The sequence below is a fragment of the Agelaius tricolor genome, unplaced genomic scaffold (genome assembly GCF_023055355.1).
Source record: "Agelaius tricolor isolate 1412-34295 unplaced genomic scaffold, bAgeTri1.0.p SCAF_19, whole genome shotgun sequence".
In the NCBI taxonomy this organism is placed as follows: domain Eukaryota; kingdom Metazoa; phylum Chordata; class Aves; order Passeriformes; family Icteridae; genus Agelaius; species Agelaius tricolor.
The window spans coordinates 13,527,772-13,550,744 of record NW_027269279.1 but is presented as its reverse complement, the minus strand read 5'-3'; the positions used below and the strand labels follow the sequence as shown (position 1 = coordinate 13,550,744).

The 22,973-nt window shown below is 50.8% G+C and overlaps 1 protein-coding gene across 3 annotated transcripts in view; it reads left to right on the top strand.

Annotated features, from left to right (window-relative positions):
• Positions 1–261: 261 nt before the first annotated feature.
• RHBDF1 (rhomboid 5 homolog 1) overlaps positions 262–22,973 on the top strand; it is a 37,405-nt gene continuing 14,693 nt past the window's right edge. The window contains exons 1-5 of one of the 3 annotated variants that reach the window (XM_071444341.1): positions 416–526; positions 3,242–3,356; positions 15,329–15,473; positions 17,353–17,486; positions 22,472–22,685. In XM_071444341.1, coding sequence (XP_071300442.1) covers positions 15,351–15,473; positions 17,353–17,486; positions 22,472–22,685 — 471 coding nt within the window. In that variant the 5' untranslated portion in view covers positions 416–526; positions 3,242–3,356; positions 15,329–15,350. Of the gene's footprint in view, positions 527–3,241; positions 3,357–15,328; positions 15,474–17,352; positions 17,487–17,635; positions 19,864–22,471; positions 22,686–22,973 lie in introns of those variants that run through there. The other 2 variants (XM_071444343.1, XM_071444342.1) reach the window with 2 other exon arrangements.

Below are 22,973 nucleotides of genomic sequence, written 5' to 3'. Positions count from 1 at the left end.
GCCGGTGCTTGGCAGCTCAGCGGTGCCCAGCCAAGGGGACTCCCGGCACGGGAATCGCCGCAGCTCCCGCGGCCACGGCAGCGATCCCAGCACCCGCAGGGCCGATGCTAACGGGAGCCGGCGCTCAACCCCGCCACCCCAGCGCAGCGGCGGGGCTAAAGGGCGCTGCCCACCGCCGAGGCAGCGGGGAAGGCGGGGGCTGCGGGGGCCGCGGGCGGGCCGGTGGCTTCCGCCCGGCGCGGCGCATTCCTACCCCGTGAGTCAGGGCGGCGCGGCGGGATGCGGCGTCCCGCGGCCCCGGGCGCTGGCAGCTCCCCGCCGGGACTCTCAGCGCCCAGCGCCGCTCGGCTCCCGGCTCCTATTTGCATGCCGAGGCTGTGAATGGCGTGCCCGCCCGGCCGGCCCCTGGCACGGGGGAGGAGTCTCCGCGCCCTCCGCGGGCCGAGCTCGGCGGCGCCGGTCCCTTAAGCCGCACCGGGGGGCGGCTCGAGCCGAGCGGCCGCTGCGCTTCGCCCTCGCCTGCACGGTGAGTGCGGGGCCGGGGGGACGAGGGGGGGTCGGCCGGGAGGGGCGTCCCGGGAGGGGCATCCCGCGGGGGCCGTTCCTGCCCCGCCGAGGTACCGGGACAGCGCCGCTCCGTCGGGCGGGGAGCGGCCCGCGGCGGCCCGCGGGGTGAGAGCGTGGCCGGGGGCAGCACCTGCCCCCGACCCTCGTGCGTGGATGTCGGGAGCTTGGCGATCTCGGTGCTTTCGGCCGGAGGTGGAGGTGCGCCTTCACGGCTTGTTTCGGCTGATCCGAGTCCACCCCATCCCCACGCTTTCCCAGCCGTCCCTCCCCTGATGCTGGCACCCAGTCGCGCTTTGGCAGCGACTTTGGGAGATGATCTGGTGGAAAATATATGGCTTTTTACATGTTAAGGTTAGTTTTCCTGCCGGATTGAGTCTCTGAACTGAGTTCTCACACTGTGCACTGCTGGCAGGAAAGCAAGGGGATCACGGCAGCCTGACGCGAGCAAGACCAAAGCTTTTGCAGGGTGCAACTCAGTGCCAAGTCCTTTTGGAGCAGCCCCATCCTGCCACACGCATCCTTGCAGTGCAAAGTGCCCCATGGGTACATTTTGCCCTGTGTTTTTCTCCAGTGTAACTCAGGAGAGTTGAGTGGCAGCATAGATGAGTTTTGTCTGCTGCTCATCCTGGTGCCCGACTCGGTTCTGTGGCTGCTGCTTCTCTTGCAGGTTGGCTTCGTGGCGGGGTGCACGGTGCCGGTCAGAGATGTCTCCGAGCCGGGTCTTGGAGCAAGCAGGAAGTTGTTTCCTTTCTTCCTGTTTTTGTCCCCATGCCTGCTAATTTCCTCTGGGAAGAAAAGTGCATTCTGCAGTAAAGGGAAAAAATAGTCACACGTAACGGGAAGGGAGAAGGCAGCAAAGTTTCTGAATGAAGCACGGCACAAGGAAGGAGCACAGGGTGTTAACTGCAGTAACGCTGATAGGGCAGCAAGGACAAATAGCTGCCTGTGGGCTGTGACCACGGGGAGAAAAATGGCCCACTAGGGACAAGCTGGGGAGCAGACCCTTGCAAGAATTGCATTTCCACTCCAGTGTATGAAGGATGTTGCTCTCCAGCTGTTCCATCTCAGTGGTGCAGGTTTGCAGGAGGAGCTGATGACTCGTGCTAGATTGGTTGATATAGTTGGAAGAAAGAGGTGAACTTTAGATACTTCCTTTAAGCTTTGATTGTTAAATGGACTTTATGAAAGGGCTTGTCTGCCTTTTTTTTTAACCCTCAGTTGCTCTAATAACAGCTATCATCTCTCCCTCCTACTGCATCCCTCATGTCCTTAAATCCTCATGGCTGCTTCTGCTGCTTAGCCCAGGTCTCCCCTGTGTGTGCAGGCTCTTGGGAGCCTGTGCCATTTCTAAGCTGGGATACTGCCAGCTTTCCAGGAGGTGCTGTGCATTTGAAACAGGTCCCCAGCTTTTTTCCTGGCCTCTGTGCTCATTTGTCCTGAGCCCCCAGGAAGGCAGCAGCTCTGGCATGTGGACGTGTGTCCGTGCTGTTCCTGCTTCTGTGTGTTCCCATGAAAGGAGGTTGATGCTGTGCAGCGTAAAAGCAACTCCCACAAAACTAGTTCTGCTCTGGGACTTCCCATGACAGGCCCTTTTTTTTTTTTTTTTTTTTAAGCAATCCACTTGCAAGAGATCTGCCTACAAACTGGCTTTTCAGGTTCTGGGGAAAGCCATGGGTTGGCCCTGGTCTCGGGAATGTCTTGCTCTGTGCTGGGTAGGCTTCAGCCAGGGGGATGAGCTTTGAATGTGGAGAGTGCTGCTGGCCTGCAGAGCACAGCAGAAACCTCTTCTCCAACAAGCTTGTCCTCTCTGTATCTTGGTACTGAGACTGTGTGGCCCTGATGTGTCACCTCAGGCAGGAATTATGTCCCTCAGAGAGGGCCAGCACCTCGTCACTGGACTTGGCAGACAGCTCGTTTCACTTTCGTGGCAGGGACTGCGGCGGCGGCGGCGAGGTCGCCAGGCAGGAATAGGAATTCCTTTTGGGGTCATCAGTCCTGTTCCTCTGGAATCCAGCCCCGGAAAGTAGCCAGCAAGTCCCAACATGTTCCCTTGAGAGAGGCAGGGTCTGCTGAGTGTGGCATGATAGGACAGTTTATTCTGGGCACAGAGCCCTCATGCTCAGATATAATTAGTAAAAGTTTGATTCTCTTCAGTGTGTTGGATCTCTCTGCAGTGCAAACACAGCCTGGTTAGTGCTGAAGGCCTGAGGTGGGCAACATGGTCAGGATTACCAGCTTGTTTTCCTCTTCCATTCTGTGTGTCCAGCAAGAAGTTGAGCAGAGTGTGTGTTGTGTGAGCCCCGTGTTGCTGGGGATGTGCCTGCCAAGCAGGACTGGCTGTGAGCTGAAGATCCTGCCATTTCTTTATCTGTCACTCTACAGCTTTTATCCAGCAGACTGGTCTTTTGATAAGATTCTTCCCTTGTGGTTGCTGCCTTTCTTCCATAGCTATCTCTGGAGGCCTTGGCATCCCGTGGAGACTGTACATCTTTCTCAGAGTTTCCAGCATTAATTGTGGCCTGACATGACACCTCTGTTAATTGCTGTTCCTGCAGCCACCCGCCTGTCGCCTGTATATGACACGTGTCAGTAGAAACACTTAAAACTCAAGGATGGATTCCTTCCTTAACATTTTCCCTGAGCTCAGATGTGGATTAGTTTCCTTTCTTTTCAGTTGAAGAGGCGCTGGACTCCAAGTTTAACATTTATCATCATCTAGTTGGAAGGAAAGGAAACATGAACTGTGCAGATCTCACACAGTTGCTGTGAGGTTGACTCCCAGCTGCTGGGTATGTACATGTTGGAGTTTTAAGGAACCCACAGAATGCATGTGTTGCCTGCCTGCTCAGGGAGCTGTGTTACATCCTTTTTGCTGTGTGAAAACATCTCAATGTGTGCTATGTGTGCTGCAGCCTGAATTTAATGGGATTTGTGTCTGGGTTGTGGGTAAAACATCCCAGTGCTGCTGGGAGGTAGGATGGAGATGGTTTCTTCCTACAGAGCAGGGGAAGCCCTGGTGTCCAGGGTTGTGCAGGTAGTTCTCTCCCCGGTGGTAGGCTTTATTTTTAGCCTTGTGGTTGGTTCTTTTGTTTTGTTTTATTTTTGTTTGTTTATTTTTTGCCTTGTTCAGAGCTAGCAGACCTGAATGGGCACCAGGTTGCTTACTCTGCTAGTGCTCAATAACTCCCCTCTGAGAGAATAACATGTAAAAGGGACAGTATTAACCCTGCAGCTCTTAGTCCCAAGAGATTAGGCAGGCAACAGGCAGATTTAACCTTGGAAGGAAATGGATCTGTTTGGCAGCATTTCCCATGGTCATGCTGGCAGCTCTGTTTCCATGTCCTCGAAGAACCCCAAGCTACTTTGGTGTGTGATGTGTGCTCAGACCATCCAGGCCTGCTTGCATGGAGTTGTGGAGACCCTCCCTGTGGTGCAGCCTGAGCTGGGCAGGGCTTGCCTGCCAACCTCTCTGTTTTCCCAGGCAGAATGTTTGTGCCACTGGGAGTGAGGTTTCCACAGGGAGAAGTGGAAATGCGTCTGTGCTGAGATTGCCCATTGTCATTTCCTTGGTAGTTCAGCTTCAGGGATTTCCGACTGTTTGCTCCTTTTTTTGGTCCTACCCATCTTGCTGCTGTCCAGGACCAGTTGAAGCTTCAGCTCCCACCTCTCATCCTTGTTTCAGTCCATGCTGCTGTAGGAACGAGGAGGTGTTTTTTTGTTGTGGTTTTTTTTTTTTTTTTTAATGTCTGTTGGGATGATGCAACAAAGAGCAAATCAGCAGCTGAGTTTTTGACCAAATCATCCAAACTATGGTCAAATCCTTTTGAGTAACAGTGTCTGTTTCCCACTGGGGGAAGACAGAGAGCTTATTCTTCACATTTATCTTAGTGGTCCAATCTTCTAAAGCTGTAAGAGTGCACGTTTCATTGCTTGTGTGCTCTGCTTGCTGCACAGACAGCAAATGTCACATTGACATAGGGCTTGTTTTTTGCTGTAATTTCCTTTGGATGCACTCTTCAACTATCTAGGTAAACAATTTATTTCAAACATAATTACAGCTCCTTTTGCCTACCAAAGAAATGTTGGAAGTGCGGTGATGCAGACCTGAGCAGCGGATGTGTTCTTAAATTCTGGGGCCTTCAGCAACAAACAGACCTTGCCTTAGTAATCAGAGCATCTCTAAAGCACAGTGTTTATTAAAGGAAATGTAATTTCTTCTCAGTGAAGTCTGAGGTATCATTGCACAATACTTCCCTGGCACAGTAGAGCCTTCCCAGGGGGAGAAGAGATAGCAAGCCATGCCTGATCTTGCCTTTTCTGGAAAGCTTACCTTTGCCACCTCCTCCCCTTCCTGTTTCCACTCTGCTCAGAGCCAGCCCCTTGCTCTGCTGGTCAGCAGCAATCCCTGCTTTGAAGGTTTGCTTTCCTTTAAAAAGGAACAATCCCTATGAGGTCATCCTGAAACTGCACAGGATGGTGCACTTACAGTCCTTCAGGTCTGGCACTTACTTGGCTTTGGCTCAGTGAAAGTTAGAGCTGCTTGGATTTTAAAATCTGGAGGGCTCAGATAAATGCAGCTTCTGTATTTGGGGAGTTACTGCCCTGTAGCAGTCAGCACACCGGAGATTTGTTACTCTGTTGCTTAAATTCAAAGCCTTAAAGTGAACTGTAGAAAACTGTGAGTTGTTTTGCCAAAAAGTGTGAGTGTACCTTCCTTTTCCCTGGCTGTTCTGGGACTATAATTTCAGGGAGAACAGTGGGCAAGGATGTGCCATTCACTCAGACTGAAGAAGTATGGTTCACTTAGAATTGTAATTTTTTTTTTTTTTTTTTTGCTAAACCAAGCTAGAATTCTGATTACTTCTATTTGCATGATGAATGAGTTGTTGCACTGGGCACACGATGAATGTGCAGAGGTGTGCACACACCTGCAGAGCAAGACAAGCTCTTCCTGCAGCTATTTCCAGTTGCACACAGCAGGAGATGGTGTGTGCCTGTGTGCCTGGCCATCAAGCACGAGCCAGGGGAGAAATCAGAGCATCAGAGTGGCTCTCCTGTGTCCTTGGCTGCACCAGCTAATGGTGAGGGACAGCAGCCAAACCAGCTCTGCTCTGAATTCTTGGCTGTTTAATTGGTCCTTTGAAGGATCTCCCCCAGGCCTTGGCTGCTGTGGGCATTTTTTATTCTCTCACTTGTGCCCAGGTGAGCAGAACTGTGGTGGTGCTGGAGAAAGCAGGTGTGTAATGGGGAGTGAGGATGCTCTGAGTTTCAAAGGAACACTCCAAGAAAGCTGTTCTGAGTGGCTCTGTGGCTTCCATCCTTCCTGAATATAAAGCCTGTCTTCTGGTGGCTCCAGTGTTTGTTATTGTTATTTCCTCTAAGATTTTTTTAGGTTGCTATTCAGAGTGGTTTTATGTAACTTTCCATAGGAAATGTTGTCATTTGTGGCAGTTTTGATCTCTTTTGCCATTGAAACGTTTTTATTTAGCACAACAAACAGTGATTCTTAGCTGCTTTTAGTATCCAGAGTCTTTGCTGTAGAGGATGAGTAGCTTTTGGTCTAATATAATTTTTGGTTTGGCTTATTGTGATCTTTTTAGGAGAGTTGCTTTTCCATCAATTGTTTATTGATATTGTATTTTCTAAATGAACAATGTTGTAATCACTAAGACACATTACCAAGAAAATGGCTTTTGGGCTGGGTGCACAGACAGCTGTTCCAAAATCAGCCAGAGCCAGTGTTTACTTCTGTCCTGAGTGTCTTCCCATCTTGCCTTGTGTCCTGAACCTTTACAGTACTTGTGATGAATATGAGAGCTGGTAGAAAAAACCCTTCAAAATGCAGAATTTCAATGAAAATAAAACCTTTGTTGGGTTTGTCTTTTGTTCCCTAATGTGGGGTCATGGCTGCACTGACAAAAGCCTTTTTGTGACTCTCACCTTGCTGTATAATTGAGGCAGTGACTGTGCCCATGGTACTTGTGGGTCAGCCAGAACTTAACTTAAGCAAGCATCTGCTTCACTAGTAATGGGAATAAATCTGGAACAGAGTCCTCTGAAGTCCCATAGAATCATTTAAATGAGTTAAATGTGCACTGCAATAGTGTCTGTGATCACTTTTTCCTGAAGAAGGTGCAGCCCCATGCAGAGCACTGAGACAACTGTTCTTAGAGGCTGCTGGGGGCCCAGGCAGCACTGAGCCAACAGGCAGCTGTGGTTCCCTTCAGCCAGGGTCCAGGAACCAGGCTGGCACAGATGATCCTTCCTCTGGTAGCTGGTAATGGATCTCTGGGTGGAAACAGCTCCTGTGGAGGAGCAGGCAGTGCTCTGCTGGCTTCCCTGAGGAATGGCAATGCTGCTCAGAGCTTGGTGTGCCATCACTGGAGCTGTTGGCAGGTGGCTCATCATGCTGTGCCCTGATGGAGCTTGTAAGTGCCAGGCTGTGACCAGACTTTTAGGATGTGGCTGCTGGAAATGTGGCTGTTGGATGTGGTGGCAAAGCCACAGGGTGTGTCACAGAGAAACATAAACAGGGTGAAGAGCCAAAGTGCTCCAGAAGGTTTTCCACTGCTCCCCCCTCGTTGTTGGTTGGTTTATGTGCAGGCTTTGCCCTTGCTGGTATCTCAGTAGGCTGTGGATGGCTCTGGGCTGGGTTTGCTCTGGAAGGTGGGGTTGGAGATCGCTCATTGCCCATGCCCTGCGTGTGCCCTGGCTGTGCTTGGCTGGTGCTGCAGACCTGCCCCTGTCACCTGGGCCACCCGTGCTGAGGAGATGGAGAAGGCCCCTCTGCCAGCCTGCTCTGCTTGGCTCCCTCCACCTGCTTCCTGTGGGTGCTGCAGGCTGTGGGTGAGCAGGGGAAGCTCCTCCCTTGGGACACCCTCTCTGGCAGCTGCCCGGGTGTGAGGCTGGGCTGTCAGCCCTGGAGCAATCTGTGGATGGTTTGGGTGTTTTCCCACCTAATGACCCCACCAAAAAAATTCACTCTGCTTCTGGTGGTACAGTAGTGTTTTATTCCTGTTGCACTCAAACACCTGCACTGAGGGTGCTTCTCAGAAGATTAGAGATGCTGAATCCACCACCTCCCTGGGATAATTGTTGGCTTCCCACAGTGCTACAAATCTGAGTTTTGGCCATGTTTTCAACAATCACTTCAAACTATTGTGCCTTGAGAAGCAGTCCAATCATCTGGCTCCAGCTGCTCTGTTTGTTCCTGTGTCTTCTCCTTTCCTTCTGCTGGCACAAGTGTTTGTGGAGCCATGTGGGAAGGAGCTGGGGCTGGAATGAGCCATTTTCTCTGCTGAGCTCATGTGGGTCAGTTCCCAGTGTGGATCACCCAACAGCTGTGGGGATGCTGGTGCCAGCAGGAAGAGGAGGGCAGCACACAGGGCTGGGTCACTGCTCCTTCTGTTGGCTTGCATCTCTTTCAAGTGTTTAAGACATCTTTTTAACTGGAATTTTGAGCATTGGTTTCCAAATTCTTGTTACTATTTTGCACTTTGTCTGCTGCAACAAAAGGACCTTGGAGATGAGCCTGTTGCTTGTGAGTGTTTGCATGTTGCAGTTGGGGGTCATCTTTTAACCTATATTTGAAGTTCATTTACAGATCTGGGGACTAACAGAAATCAGAAGAGGTTTTTGAGCTGCCTGTTTTTCCTCTCTCTGCTATATGAGGGCAGCACATCTTCAGGTCCCAGGTGAATCTGCTTTGAAAGCTTTTAATGCTGGTGTTCAAGTAGGAACTAAATTTTGTCTGATTTCCATCATAACTTTCATGTTTTTCTGAAAATCAAGAAAATCATTTGCTCAAAGGGATATCAGATCTCCTTTCTTGATCATGGGATTGGCTCACGTGCATTCAGACTTCACTGGTGGATATTTTCATTACCTGTACTTTAAACCCTCTGTCTCTGTATGCAGCTGAACCTTTTCCAAGTTCAGTGAGTCCCATCTGAGGCTTCTGAAGCTTTGCACTCCTGCTGTGCCTCTTTGTACGCCATCCCTTTACAAGGCTTTGCCTGAAATACCAACCCAGTGTAGCTTCCCATTTCCTGTCTAGGGGTCTGCCTGGCCTCTTCCAAACCAGGCAGTTTCAGCTGGTATTTCTCAGCTCATTCAATTCAGTGCTTCATGGTGAGATCCCCATGGGGATGGAGTAGGACAATTTCACACAGGCAGGGGGTGACAGCTCAGGGCAGTGTTTGATGGCTCACCTGGGCTGCTGTCATGCTGAGCCATCACTGAACAGGTTGGTCCTACCCTTCCTCTCTGGCTTGCACAGGGCTTATCTGGAATTGTCTGAGACTCTTCAGGCTGCCAGATCAACAGGAAATAATTTACTAGGGTTAGTTTGTGCTGGTAAAACACCTTGTGGAGTAAGGCAAGCACCTAGCTGGCAGATGGGTTTGCTCATGAGCAGAAGCCAGAGAGAGCCCTGAGGAACTGCTGCCTGTGTGATTTGGTGCAGGCTCTTGGAAGAGGCATCAGCCTGCAGCAGCACTCAGGCAGAGCTCGTGCAAGGCAGAGGGCAGTGACAGGGACAGTGGGGTGTGTGTGGGAATGGCAGTGCTGCCAGCTCCCTGCAGGGCAGGGCTCACAGGGCACTGTGTCTGCACAGCTCTGCCAGGCTTGTGCTCAGACCCAGCTGCTGCTGTGGCAGCCTCACAGCATTGCCCAGCTCAGCAGCCAGTGCTGGGAAAGCAGGAGAGGGCCCTGGGCACTGCTGATGCCTTTGTTTCATTTCTCAGGTATTTTCTTAGGGTGGGCAGTGGTGGCTCAGCCAAAGCTTGGGTGTTGCTGTGCCCTTAGCAGCTGTCCCCAGGAGTGGCCTGTCCCAGCTTCCCTGTCCCTGCCTGCCCTCAGCCCCTCCATCTGGCCTGTTTCAAAGGGCTGGCTCATGCCTGGTGTTTGGGATATTGTTTGGAGCTCCTTGGGTCTGATCCATGCTAGATGGTTTTATTGGCAGCCTGAAACCCCACTGCTCCTCTTCTCCTTGGACTTCCTGCCTTTTCCCTGCTGTGCCAGCAGCAATCCTCCTGGAGAGAGAGGCTCAGCCAGGAGCTGGCTCCCCTGGCTCCTCCTGTCTGGAGAACACTGTGAGGATCCTGGTTTCTTTGCTGGATTCCTGTGCCTCAGCCAGACCCCTTCAGGTACATGGGACTTTGTGTAGCAGGCACTGTAAATAAGATTGTTGCAGTGATGAGGTTTGAAAAATGGAGAAAAACAGCTGGAGTCTGAGCATGGTGCTGAGATTGCAGTGGAATAACCCCTGGGTGTGTTACTCCTGGGGGTGTCTGGAGGAACATGCACACACTGTGCTGGAGAGGAGCAGTGCTGTTGGAAAAAGCAGATGCTGTTTGTTTGTGTGGTAGTGTTGAATTAAGTTGGGGTTTTGTTTTGGTTTGGTTTTTGTTTGGAATGTTTCTTGGGGGGGGAATAAAGCCAGCTTTATTTTAAATGGGAATGCTGGTAAAAATGGAGATTTTGGAAGAAAAGAAATCAACATGGGAATAGCTTCAGTTGTCTGTTTAAATGGAAGGATGGTCTTTCTTTGTAATGACTGTGCAAGCTTCTAAATGTATTTAGGATGTCTGTCAGTTTTAGGAACATGCTCAGGCTTCTGGAGAAAGCTTTTCCTTTGCTCTTTGGGTCAGTAGATTTCACTAAGCAGCTTTCCTTGATCATGTGCCAACTTTGGTATTTAATGTGCTCTCCCCTTTCTTAGCCTGACCCACAGCACAGTGGATTTGCCTTTCATTCTGGTTCTGTGACCTTGCTTTGGCACAGACCTTTTGAAGATGAGTTTCCCAGACTATCTGCCATTGATAGGTTTTTTCTTTTGTTTGTTTATTTTAATTGAAATGGACATTATTAATAATTTTTACGTTGCTCCCAGCTGATCAGTTAGAAGAAGCTAGATTTGCAAATACCTCTCATTCAGCCTTATATTTGCATATTCCTGAGTTTTGTGATGCTGGTGGAACAAAGTCCAAACTAAGCAGGTGCAAGAGGTCTGAAACAGCCCCTGTATGAGGACTGAGCTTCTGCATGTGGGTGTGGGAAGAGGGGATGGGAGGAAGAGCATGGAAGAGATCTGTAGAGTCAGGACTTCCATGGAGAAAGAGGATAGGGAAAAGCTGATCATTCTTCTAATCCAAGAACTACAGAGCAGCAGGTGAAGCCAGGAAATGGCAGGTTTGCAGATGAGCTGGAGCAGGCTTGTCACACAGCATGTGTTTCAGCTCTGGAGCTTTGTCATGTGCAGTTATGAATACTAGAAGTTTGCTTGGATTAAAAAATGATCTGGATAAATTCTGGAATAATAACCATTGGATGGATGTAGAGATGGATACAGAACTGTTACATGCAAAGATATTTCTGGCACAAGAAGCCTGTGAGTTATTCCCAGCACATGCCATGGCTCTGTCCTGGGAGAAAGGACTGTTGAGTGATCCTGTACTCCTACCCTGTGCCAGGCATCCTCAGCTGGAAATGATGAACTGGCTTTAGAGGGACCTGAGCTGACCCTGCATGGGTCTGTGTGTTCCCTGTGCTCTGTGTGTTCCCATCCTGCTGCTGTTGGTGGCCTCTTGACAGTACTGAGAAATTGGGATTGATGGTATGGGACCATTCAAACAAAATATGCATCAATGCAGTCAACTTTGAAACAAAACCCACTGGCCTGATGAAATACATGGACACTGGACCTGAAACATTGACCCCTAAAAGTAACCAAGGGGTCAGTGTGAAACTCAGCAAGTGCTTTCAGTGCAGTGCTGAGGCAGAAATTAGCAGCCCTTTGGGTGAGGGCCAGGTGTGATAACGGGTAACATAATAATGTTACCTGCCATGCAAGGGCTGTGGACCATGGCCCTGTACATCTGTGCTCACAGCTATGCACTGATGCTCATCTGGTCTATATATCCTCATATTCAGCTGGATCCACTTTCAGGCTCCCTGTTAACCCCTGGAAACCTGTCTCTCATGACCATACCCCAGGCCTTTTTGTGCTTGGGGCAGAGGCAGCTGCCTGACCTGTGCTGTGGCTGATTATTCATACAGAATTCACAGTGCTTGCCCTGGCAGGGCCTGATGCAGTCTTGGGTGTTTGTAAGGTTTATTTTTGGCCACTCCAAATGCATGCAGGGAGCTGGGAATGCTGAACAGCTCTGCTTTCACTGCACTCTTTTACTGGGAAATGAACCTGATAGTGAGTAAAGAAGGTTGAACTGGTGGGGGGATTTGATCCTACATACTCTGTTTGCAGCCACTCTGGAAACTCACCTGAGGTTTAAATACTGAATGCATTTAGACCATTATTGTATATGCATTTTTATGCTTTGCTATTTAAAGAACTATTTTACTGCTGAAGCGGGGAGAAAGCAGAGCAATCCATTTCTCTTTCAGAACGTGAATTTCATCTTGAGATATTCACCTTGCCTAAAATACAAAGTTGAATCAACTTTGGGGGTAATTATAAGGCCACAGGCTTTACCCCTGTGTGTGTTTGTCCTCTTTGGCAGGTGTGTACACCCTGGAGATCCCATGTGCAAGTCTGCAAGGGTGGCAGTGAAGATACATGAACATCACTGTCTGTGGTCTGTGTCAATTTAGGAGGGGAAACTCAAACCAGATTTAATCAGAAGTCTTTCACAGGGTTTCATGTTATTGCAGCAACTTTCAGGCAATACAGGCGTGATTCATCCTCTGCCTTCCTGGCTTGGCCCCACTGATTGATAGAGCTGCAAATCCTACACGTTTGTATTCTTTACACCCAGAGCTCCTGCTCACAAAGGCAGCTCTGTAGGTAGACAGGAAGGATGTTGAGTGATGTTGGCTCAGTGGTGAGATGCTGGAAAAAGCAGAGTTGCTACTTTGGAGGCTCTGAATTTGCCCTTGAAGGCTCAGGAAGGAGGCTCTTGAGTTGTGTGAAATAGATTGTGTTTGGTTGTGCCAGCGTGGTGGCTCTGTCTCTCTTGGCTGGTCTCTGATTAGGACACCTTGAGGACATGTGGTGTTTGTGATCCTTAGAGGTAAATGCTGAAGCTCTTTGCTGGACTGTTTCAGGTATGAGAAATCTGCTTTGCTTTCTGACCTCACCATGAAGACAAATTTGCAAGACCTGTCAGTGAATCGTGTCTCATAGCAGATTTACTCATACCAAGCACAGGCAGGAGTTCCCCTAATACTCTCACTGTTCTTATCTTACAGGAAGTTAGAACAGTTGTATTTAGCCACCCCTGCAGCTCGGCAGGGAGGGAGGAAGGGTTTGTGTCCCTCTCATGCACAGCGCTGCATCTGTGCAACAGGACTGTGGTGCATGTATGAAGGGCATGTCTGTACAGGCTAGACCATGAATTCCCAGACTTTTGGGGGCCTGTGGTATTTGCTGAAACCCAACCTTCATCCACCTACAGCTGAGTCCTCCCTTTCTGTCGTTCTGGCTCAGCTGAGCACAGCACTCCTGGCAGCTGGCCCGGCCCGGCGACTGAACCAGCAGCTGGCCTTCAGCTCCTTTTAGATGAGATTCTCTTCTAACCCAATCCAAATCATCCCCCACTCCCATTTGTTGACCTGTTTCCCCCCTGCCTGCCCCCCTGCCTTGTATCTTTTGCAATGGTGTGTGCAGTTCCCTTTGCAGAGCAGCTGCAGCAGCTGTGGGAAGATGGTGGCAATGCCCTGCAAGGCAGTGCACGTTTCAGAGAGCCAGTGCCTAATTTAGGTTGGGAGGGACCCGTGCAGGTTGACTGGCTCAGCCACTGCAAGGCTGGGATAATTCAGGCAGCTCAGGGCCTTGTTTTGTTGCATGCCAAATGTCTCTGAGGGTGGAGATCCCTCTGCTCCTGGCCCAGGACTTGGCCTCTCTCAAGGAAGAATCCTTATGTGTTAAACTCGCTCTGCATTTAATATAAATGGGCTGTGTTAACACTGTAAGAGCACTAAGTTTTAATTCCAACAGAGTTTTTCTCCTGCTCCCTGTCAAAGCAGGAGTGTGTGCCTGCTGTGTGCCTGCTGATTTAACTGGTTGCTTATTCCATCTGTCCACTGTGGTGAAGAGGCTGGGGCACTTGATTATTTTTGTCCCCTGTGGCTAAGGGCCATAGGCCAGGCTAGGGCCATGCAAGGAGAGAGCCTGGAGGGAATGGAATCTGTTGTCCCATTCAGCACACATGCTTCACTTGAAGTTGTGTGTGTGATAGGAAAGGAAGAAATACAAACTTGTAGCGTAATTTAGGATGGAAAGTACCCGTGGAGGCATCTGAGCTGATCTGCCTCCAGTGAAATCTGTTTTCTCTGAGCATGCACAGTGAAGTGGGTGCTCTGCCAGCCTGAAGGACTCCTGTGGTCCCAAACAGGAGGGCAAAACTGCAGCAGAGTGGGCAAGATGACAGCGAGTCACTCTGCTCACTGCAGCGTTTGGATTACACAGCAGTTTTTATTTAAATACCATATCATTATTATTTATGTATGAAAACCACTCTTAGTTCAGGATTAGTGCCAGTTCTCTAATGTTCATGCTATACTGGTATTGCTCTGTGCACTGTATTATGTTTCTAGAAAATCACTACATTTAAAAGAGATTAGAAACAGCAATGAGAAATGGCCACTTGTTAATTGCTAAGTGGTGGGTGAGTTGGAAAGCGTGGTGCTTGGCTTTGGGTGGGCAAAAAAGGGTGTTGGTGAGTCACAAGCTGGTTTTAGAGGGAGGTCAGTGGCTTTTGATACTGCAGTTACTTAGCTGGTTGGTCTGGATCCAGATCTCATTAAGATTTAATTCATGGCTTGTTCTTAAAGAATCTGGATCTCACAGTAGTCTCAGCAACGATCTTAATGGGAGGCAACTCAAACTTGTGGCTGCAGTGTCTGTATCTGGCTCGAGGTTCTGTGTCCTTTAGTGTCAGGTGCTGAATGAGCAGTGTGGGCACAAGCTGTGAGCCCTGAGCCCTCATGAGGCACTTGGGGAATTCATCCCCTGTAATAAGGGGAGGGGTGAGATGCAACTGCCAACCCCCTTAAAACAAAGCACAACCCTAAAAATAAAACAAATTCTATAATAAATTCCTACTCGGCCTCTCTCTGAGATCTGTGGCCTGAAAAAGCATTGTTACAAAATTTAACTATAGGAATGCCTAGCTCTACCCTTTGTCCCTGCCCCATTCCCCCCCCCAGCATGTTTTCTTCATGCTTTCAGGGTATGTATAACTATGCATCACACTCTCTGCCCCATCAGACAGTCCATGAAATGTAGGATAGTTCACATCATGCACTATGCCTCTCCATCAAAAACCCAAACATTATCTCCCAAACAGGTGATATTTGGTCAGTACCCCCACCAGATCCATTCTTGTTTCAGGTACCATATAGCCCAAGTGTGCCTACCTATGGCCAAGCCACAAGCGTTATCCACAGACCCAGAAACTTATCTACTGGGCACAACACAGATTTAATTCATGGCTTGTTCTTTAGGAATCTGGATCTCACAGTGGTCTCAGCAACAATCTTAATGGGAGGCAACTCAAACTTGTGGCTGCAGTGTCTGTACCTGGCTCAAGGTTCTGTGTCCTTTAGTGTCAGGTGCTGAATGAGCAGTGTGGGCACAAGCTGTGAGCCCTGAGCCCTCACGAGGCACTTGGGGAATTCATCCCAGTGGGGCTTGGGGCCCATCAGTCACAGCTGGGAGGAGAACCCTCTGCTCACCCTGCCAGCATGGGCTGTGAGGGATGAGCCACATTCCCTCCTGACTGTGGTGTCTCTCCTCTCCTAGGCCTGAGGACAAGCGTGGGACGATGTCGGAGGCGCGGCACGACAGCACGAGCAGTTTACAGCGCAAGAAGCCACCATGGCTGAAACTGGACATCCCGGTGCCAGTGCCCCTGCCCGCGCCAGAGGAGCCCCCCCAGCCCGTGCAGGTACTGGAGGGAGGGTTATGGAGCTGGGGAGGGAGGTGCTGGGAGCATCCCTGTGCCTGGGATCCCCATCAGGGAAAGGCAGCGTGTGATGGCAGGTTGTGAGGCCACATGAGAAGGGGCAGAGCCTTTGAGTAAATTTATGAGCAGTAATTAACTCCCCTTGAAGGGGATGTGGGAGGGATGAGGGTGGGTGGCTGATGTACTCACATCAGGGGATGTGAGTGTTTGGATGTGGGCATTGTGAGAAGTGTCTTGGCTGGGATATGAGAGTGAGGTGTACAAACAAGCATTTCTTAAGGGAACTGGAGGAGTGAAGGTCTCCCAGACAAGCATGAGAGCCTGGAAGTGCTGGAGCTTGTGCTGAAATGAGCAGGGTATGAATCTGACTTATGAATAGCCAAGATAATGACAGACTTTCATCAGTAAGAGCAAAGAACAGTTATTGGCAACACAAAGCTGTTAGCAGCAGGAGGAGCATAAGAGGACCATGTGGGATGGGAAATACATAACATTGAGAAGGGCTGAAGTAGAGATGAGGTGATAGGTTAATAGGAGCAGTGCAAAGCATTAGTAAAACACCCTAATTTGTGCTGGGGATAGGGAGAATATCACAAATAACTGCTACAAGGTATTAAAAACTGCTGTAGGTGTGACACCTGGGTCTGAATGCTGGCTGCTTGTGTGGCCTTGCTGCAGGAGCAGAGACTTTGTACACCAAAGGCAGAGCCAGAGGGTTCTTGCTGCCCAGCTTCATGGGTGTGTACAGGGCCTGGGTTCAGTCAGTTATATGAAAAAAAGTTTAGTCATTAGAGAAATGGAAGGTTATACAGCTTCCCTGGAGGGGGCTGAGGACAAGCTTGTCTTAAGAGAGAACTTCTATTGCACTTGCAACAGCAAGAACTGTCCTCTTCATCATTCTGTGATCCAGGGACTCAAATGCACGTCACTTATGTGACAGCTCCTGGCAGATAAATCTTGGTTCTGGTCTTCCCTTGGAAGGAAAGAGTTTGGAGGTCAGTCTGTAGGCATTAGAAGTGGAGTTCAGGGTTTTACCAGTGCAGGTTGAAACTTCTGAATCAATTATTTAAGACTCTGATGGATCTTGCCTTATCTGGAGTCTCTAAATCCAGCTGGGCACCTGGAGGGACACTCTGTGCTTATGATGGAAGCTGGTGGAGGTGATGTTCTCTGCACAGCCCAGACTGTCAGGATAAGAGTGCATTGTGTGCACCTCTGACTTACAACCTGAGTATCTGTGTACTGCTTTTACATAAAAGATATCAGAACTGTTAATGTAAGTGGAAATCATTAGCTTTCTGGGCTAGAGAGGCTGAAGCAGTCTTGAGGCAGAGACAGTGTCTGACCAGAGGATCGATCAGAGCTTCCCTTGCCAGAGGGGCAGTCTGCTCAGCCTGCCCTGTGCAGATGGGACATGGTGTCTCTGCTGAGCTGATAAAAATGAAATCCAGAGCAGCCCTGGGGAGGCAGTTGTGTGAGCTGAGAACAGCGTGGAGAGTTGTGTCACATTTGGTAGGTGACATTTAGCCATGACATGTGAGTGTGCCCAGGCAGTTAGGCTATGAACAAAGCCTTTCCCAGCTTGCTTAGGCTGCACCAGGCAGCAACTGCAGAGCCACCCACAGCTCTCACAGGCTTTTAGTGCAGCTCCAGAGCCACTCAAGAAGCAAATCCCACTGACTGCTCTTCTCCTGACCTTGTGGAGTAGCCTATTCTCTTGACCTTGTGGAGCGGCCTAGGAGAGTGTGATTTGGGCAGACAGCAGCCAGGAGGATGTGCTGCAGGAGCTCAGGCAGTCCATGTTGAATTTTTGACATGCCCAGCCCAAACCCTGACTGTGATTCCCTGCCTTGCCTCGCAGCCGACGCGGCGCCAGGCGTTCCTGCGGAGCGTGAGCATGCCGGCCGACAACAGCCGCGTGCCGTCCCTGCCGCACGACCCCGCCAGGAGAGCGGGGCTGCAGCGCCAGACCTCCATCACCCAGACCATCAAGAGGTGAGGCACCGAGCTCCTGGAGCCTGCTGCAGTCTGTTCTGCCACCCTGCAGCTGTGGATTTGTGATTCTCTGCTCATCCTGTCACAGGGTTAGGTTGGGTCCCTCGTTACCTCGGGAGGTGGTGGGAGGGTGGGTGCAGGTTGGTCCCCAGTGTAGAAGCCCAGTGATGCTGTACAGCCTGTCTGTAGTGCATGAGGAGGCAAGTCCTGGGAGGAAGATGCTGGTGACCAGGATAATGAATGGTGTTTGCCACTTACAGACAGATTTTGGCTGCCCCCATGCCCTGGGCCTGTTTCTCAGTAACAGAATGTGTCAGGCCCTGATGTTTAGCTGTGTTTACTGAATGAGGAGGCAAGTCCTGAGAGGAAGATGCTGGTGACCAGGATAATGAATGGTGTTTGCCACTTACAGACAGATTTTGGCTGCCCCCATGCCCTGGGGGGGCTGTTTCTCAGTAACAGGATGTGTCAGGCCCTGATGTTTAGCTGTGACTGTAGGTGGGGTGTGCTGGGCGTGCTTTGGTGCAGTGTCTGAGAGCACATGGTTGCTGGGGGAGGCAGAACCCATTGGAGCTGTGCAGGGCTCCCAGCAGCTTGGCTCCTAGCACTGGCTCATTGGCAGGTCCTTGAGATGGCTCTGAGGGGTGGTGGAGAGCAGGGAGAGGCTGCTCTGGTCCTGTGTCCCACTCCTGCAAAGGGTTGTCATTATGAGACTCTTGACACATGGCCACACAGAGCTGGATGCTCTTTCCCTCACCATGGCAAAGGCTTATCGCAGTTTGCCCAGAGGGAGTGGCTCTCCCAGCTTCTCTCCTGAGATGGCTCATTTCTGTCTCTGGTGGTGTGTCAGGCCTGCCTGGATCCCAGGAGCATCCCTGGAGCTCCAGGGGTCAGGGGTACTTTCAGCCAGCCAGGCTTCGCCCCCTCACAAAGGAGCAGCTTTCCAGCTCTGGGAGATCTCCCACACACTGTTTGCCTTTGCCTCAGACCTTCCCCAGCTGCCTTGGTGCTGAAGCTCTCCTGCATCAGCCCACTCTGATCCTGCTTCTTGTGAGGTTGGGAGGGCTGAGCCTGTGAAGTGGTGTCTGCTCTTTTCAGGGCTGTGGGCAGCCTCTGGGGCTGCTGAGGCTGTCCTTGCACACCTACACTGCCTCCTCCCTTGCCTCCCTGCTCCTGACGTGTTCCTTGCCAGGACAGCTAGGCAAGAGCACATCATGGGTGAGGGGGTATCCTGGGAGGGTGCTGTGGAGGCCCTGACAAGAAGCATTGGGTGGAAGGGCCTGGGTAACCTGTCCCAGAAGTCCTCACAACATGCAGTTTGTATGTGGGGGAGTGAGGAAATGTGAACTGCTTTGGTGCTACTGTGACAAATTTACTTTGGGAAGGATTTAACAAGGAGCAGAACTGCAGGAGATGCACACATTACACAACACTAGCAATAAAAGCATGAAATGAGTGGATCAGAAACAAGGCCAGGGAAATGGAAAGTATCAAGGCCTAAATCCCTGTTTTCCATTTAGCAGAGCTAGGAATACAGTGCAGAATGCAGACCATACATCCCTAAATTGTGTTTTGGGATTTGTTTTGTGAGTCCAGGAAGGCTGACTGCCAAGTTTTCTGTTTAACACAGCCCTCAGAATGCACAGAATGTGAAACTGCAGCAGGACTCCATACCATCTTCCCTGGAGGACACAGATCAACTGTGAACATAAAGTCAAGCCTGTGTAGTCCAGAACAAGGCATGGGAGTGATTCATATGAAAGCATCTAACACCATTTCCAGTCTTCCAGGGTGTCTGAGGTGTCCATACAAAGCAGCAGATGTGCCACAGATAAACTTGTGCACTAGGCAAGATCCTGTCAGGGCACCAGTCGCCTGTCTCTAAGCAGATCATATCACAGCCTGCTGACACCTCCATGGTTTGACACTGGTGTCCAAAGCCAGCTGTGGAATTTGTAGCTGTGCCTGGGCTGAAGAAGGCAGGTCTTACAGGAGGAGCTGAGGGGGATGGCAGTACCCCTGGTACCTTCCAGAGCAGTGTGAGACATGTCACAGGTGCACCAAGAGGATTCAGCAGCCTCCTGGGTTCAAAGATGCTGCTGCTGGGTTGGCTTGAGCTTGGTTGTTTCTCTTAGGTCGTGCTCTCAGCTCAGGCCACTGTCACATTCCGTGGGGCACCACTGCTGCCCATGGGGCTATGGAAGGAGATGCAGTGGCTGCTCCTCTCCAGAGCCCTGGAGGTTCCTTCCCCTCAGCTCTCTTTTCTTTGCAGCAGACAGGTTCGGTTTCAGAGGAGTCAGACCCTGCCCGCCCGTGGGCACCGGGGGGGCAGGAGCTCCCTGAGAAAGCGGCAGTCCCTGCCCCGATCGTTCTTCAGGTACTGAGTGTGAAACCCACCCTGCATGTGTGTGCCAGGGCTGTTGTGAACTGCACAGAGTCTGGCTGCTGCTGAGATCACATTGCCTTCCCAGGACTGTCCAAGAGGCCTACAGACAGGCAGAGTGAGAAAAGTTCATGTGTGCCTCTAACAGAAAACAATTGTCACTCCTACTAAATGTGTAGGCAGCTGTCAATAAGTAGCATGGACTAACAAGCTGTCCACCCGCCAGCCTCACTCCCTCCTGCCTTTCCTAACAAGCTGTCAACCTCCTGGTGTTCACCATAGCTGGAATATCTCCCCAGGGCAGCCTTAGCCCAGCCTGCCTTTGCTGGCAGCAGTGCAGCATATGTTGGCCCCAAAGCCTTCTTGGGGCAGGAGGGGAAGGAGAGGAAGCAGCACCAAACAGATGCTGTTGTGTTGGTCCAGAGGAGCTCAGAGCTGATTAATGGAATACAGCATCCACTCTTTCCCTGTTGACATCATGGCTTTTTCTAATGCAAATGTGACTGTCTTCTTTTTGAGGTGGAGGTCTTTGCTTACTTAGCACCAAGGAGATGAGCCACTCCAGGAGTCCAGGGCACAACGGGCCCATTGACCATCACCCCAAATCTGGAGCTTAGGAAACTTTTAAACCAGACAGACACTGTGACTTGGACCTACTGCCCTGTATTCCTGTCTTACCATCCTGCCCTTGGCCAGCTGCCACTCTGGCCCTGTCACCACCTTTGGGGCTGCTTGTGTTTGGCCTTAGGCTTTCAAGGCTGCTTGGCTCATCGTGACAGAAGAGTGACAGCTGACTCTGATGTTGGTTGTTACAGTGTCCTGGGGACTCCATAGGATGTGATGGAGTTCCCCAGCTGAAGAGATGCATTCCACATCTTCCCAGGGTGCTCCAGGTGCCCTAAACTCTTTAGTGGACTCTTTTGGCTATGATCAGGGAGGAGTGGGACAGCTCTTCACCCTGGCCCTGGCGCAGCAGTGGTCTCTGGCAGTTCTGGAGTGTTCCTCACAGTGCCAACTGCTGTGGTGGTGCTTGTCCTTCCAGACCAGTGGGAGCACAGTTTTGGAGATCTCTGAGGCTCATATGGGCCCAAATGACCCTCAGCTCCTCTCCCTTTGAGGCCCTGTGTGCAGGCTTGTCACCCAAGGTCACCTTGCTGTTGAAATCTGTGGGGAGCCCTCTGAGTGCTCAGGCTGTTCTGTGAGGTGTGTGTTGTGCCAGAGCAACTGGCAGCTTGACCTCTGTGCTATGGGCTTGGTGGGTCTGTCAGGGCAGGGGCTGGCCCTGGGCCTTTGCTCTGGATGGAGAGGAAGATTGCTCCAAGGAGATGTGGGTCTGTGGAGCAGAGAGGTGCCCCAAGATTATCACATAGCCCCATCTCCAAAGGCTGGCACGTTGATTTGCTGGTGGCATTTGGGTTTTAGCCAGCAAGGCTGTGGATTTCAAACACACCTTTTGACATGATGGCAGAGCACCTTCACCTGTTGGTTGATGGGGTTTTTGCTTGGAAGGGTTCGAAACCACAGGATTAATTTCCTGTCTCCATTGCACTGTCTCAGTTCCCATGTGTGGCCTAATTCTAGATTTATCCCAGCCTTTACTCCAGTGTGTATTTAAATGCTCACTTTGTGATCTGTGAGGTCTTGTTTCTCAGCAGCTGAGCAGGAGGGCTGAGGCCAAGGGTTTGGATTTGGCTTGGACTTTCAGGTTGCAACACCTGGGCCAGTCAGCTGTAGGCTGAGAGCTTGTGATCCCCTGAGGATGGATCAGCCATGGTGGGAACTGCTTGGCAGGGCTGCCATGACCCCTGTATGTTTAGGGTACCAGCTGTCCTGCAGGATTTGAAATAGGCTTTTAGTCTGACTTATCCTGATCCCTCCCTGCCTTCCTGGGATTTTGCTTCTGATCCACTGCTCTTCTGTGGCAGCAGGCACTTGGCAGCCAACCTGCCTCGTGGCTGCAGCCTTGTGCTCCTGCTTCTGCAACCAGCAGCTTGGAAATGTGTGTGTCTGCCTTTGCAGAGACCAGAGCTGCAGCAAGTTTTGCTCTTAATGCTGCCCTTGAGGAGGTTAGAAACCCTGCAGCATGAGATGGAGATGTTAGGGAGTTTCTGGGAGTGTGGAGGGGAGGCTGGGAGAGAAAAGAGATTTCTGGTGGCTTTTGGGACAAGTTACAGAGCTACGAAACAGTACAGTCTCACAATGGGGACCTAAAGCTGGCCTGAAGATGGTAAGTGTTTGCAATAGATGGTTTTTAAAGTAAAAAAAACACCTTTCACCAAGTTATTTTCTGAATTTCTGTACCATTTCTTTTCCTTTATTTTTAGAAAAACGCGGAACAAACTGTCCTTTGCCCACAGTGAATGTCTCCTGTCATTTTTCTTCTGTCTTAAGAGACAGAATGCTGTGGATGGTCAAACATTTCTGGCCAGCATCTGTCAGGTTGCTAAAACCAGCTGAGGACAAGCTGCGAGATGCTCCTGGGCAAGAGTTCTGTCTTTGAATTGGGGTGGGCTGGAAGTGACCACCAGGGCTTTGTCTTTTCACCTGCATAGTCCCAAGCAAACATCCTTCTTCTTAGCACTTGTCTGCTGGCATCTTTCAGAGGCACAGCAGACTGGTTTGGGGTGAGCAAAGACAGTGATGCCACTCAGAAATGGCAGAGGAAGAGCCTCCGCCACTGCAGCCTGCGCTACGGGAAGCTCAAGCCTCAGGTCATCCGGGAGATGGACTTGCCCAGCCAGGACAACATTTCTCTGACAAGCACAGAGACCCCTCCTCCTCTCTACGTGGGACCCTGCCAGCTGGGCATGCAGAAGGTGAGTAACCTGGGACAGAGGGACAGAGGGACAGAGGCAGGGCCATGGCTGAGCTCCCTGCTCGGTGTGTTCAGCGCGTTGGCAGCTGTGACCTGTCTGCGGGCTGAGCCCTGCCTTGACACGTCTGGGCTCTGTGCTCAGACACTTCTCACAGCCCAGGTACAGTTTGGCAGCTCTCTCCCCAGCAGCCTCTCTCTGGTCTCGTTGGCTGAGATCCCTCAGCTGTTGTGGTGGCTCAGAGCTGTGTTTGTCATGCTGTGACTGTGGTGAGCAGGGGTGTGCAGCATG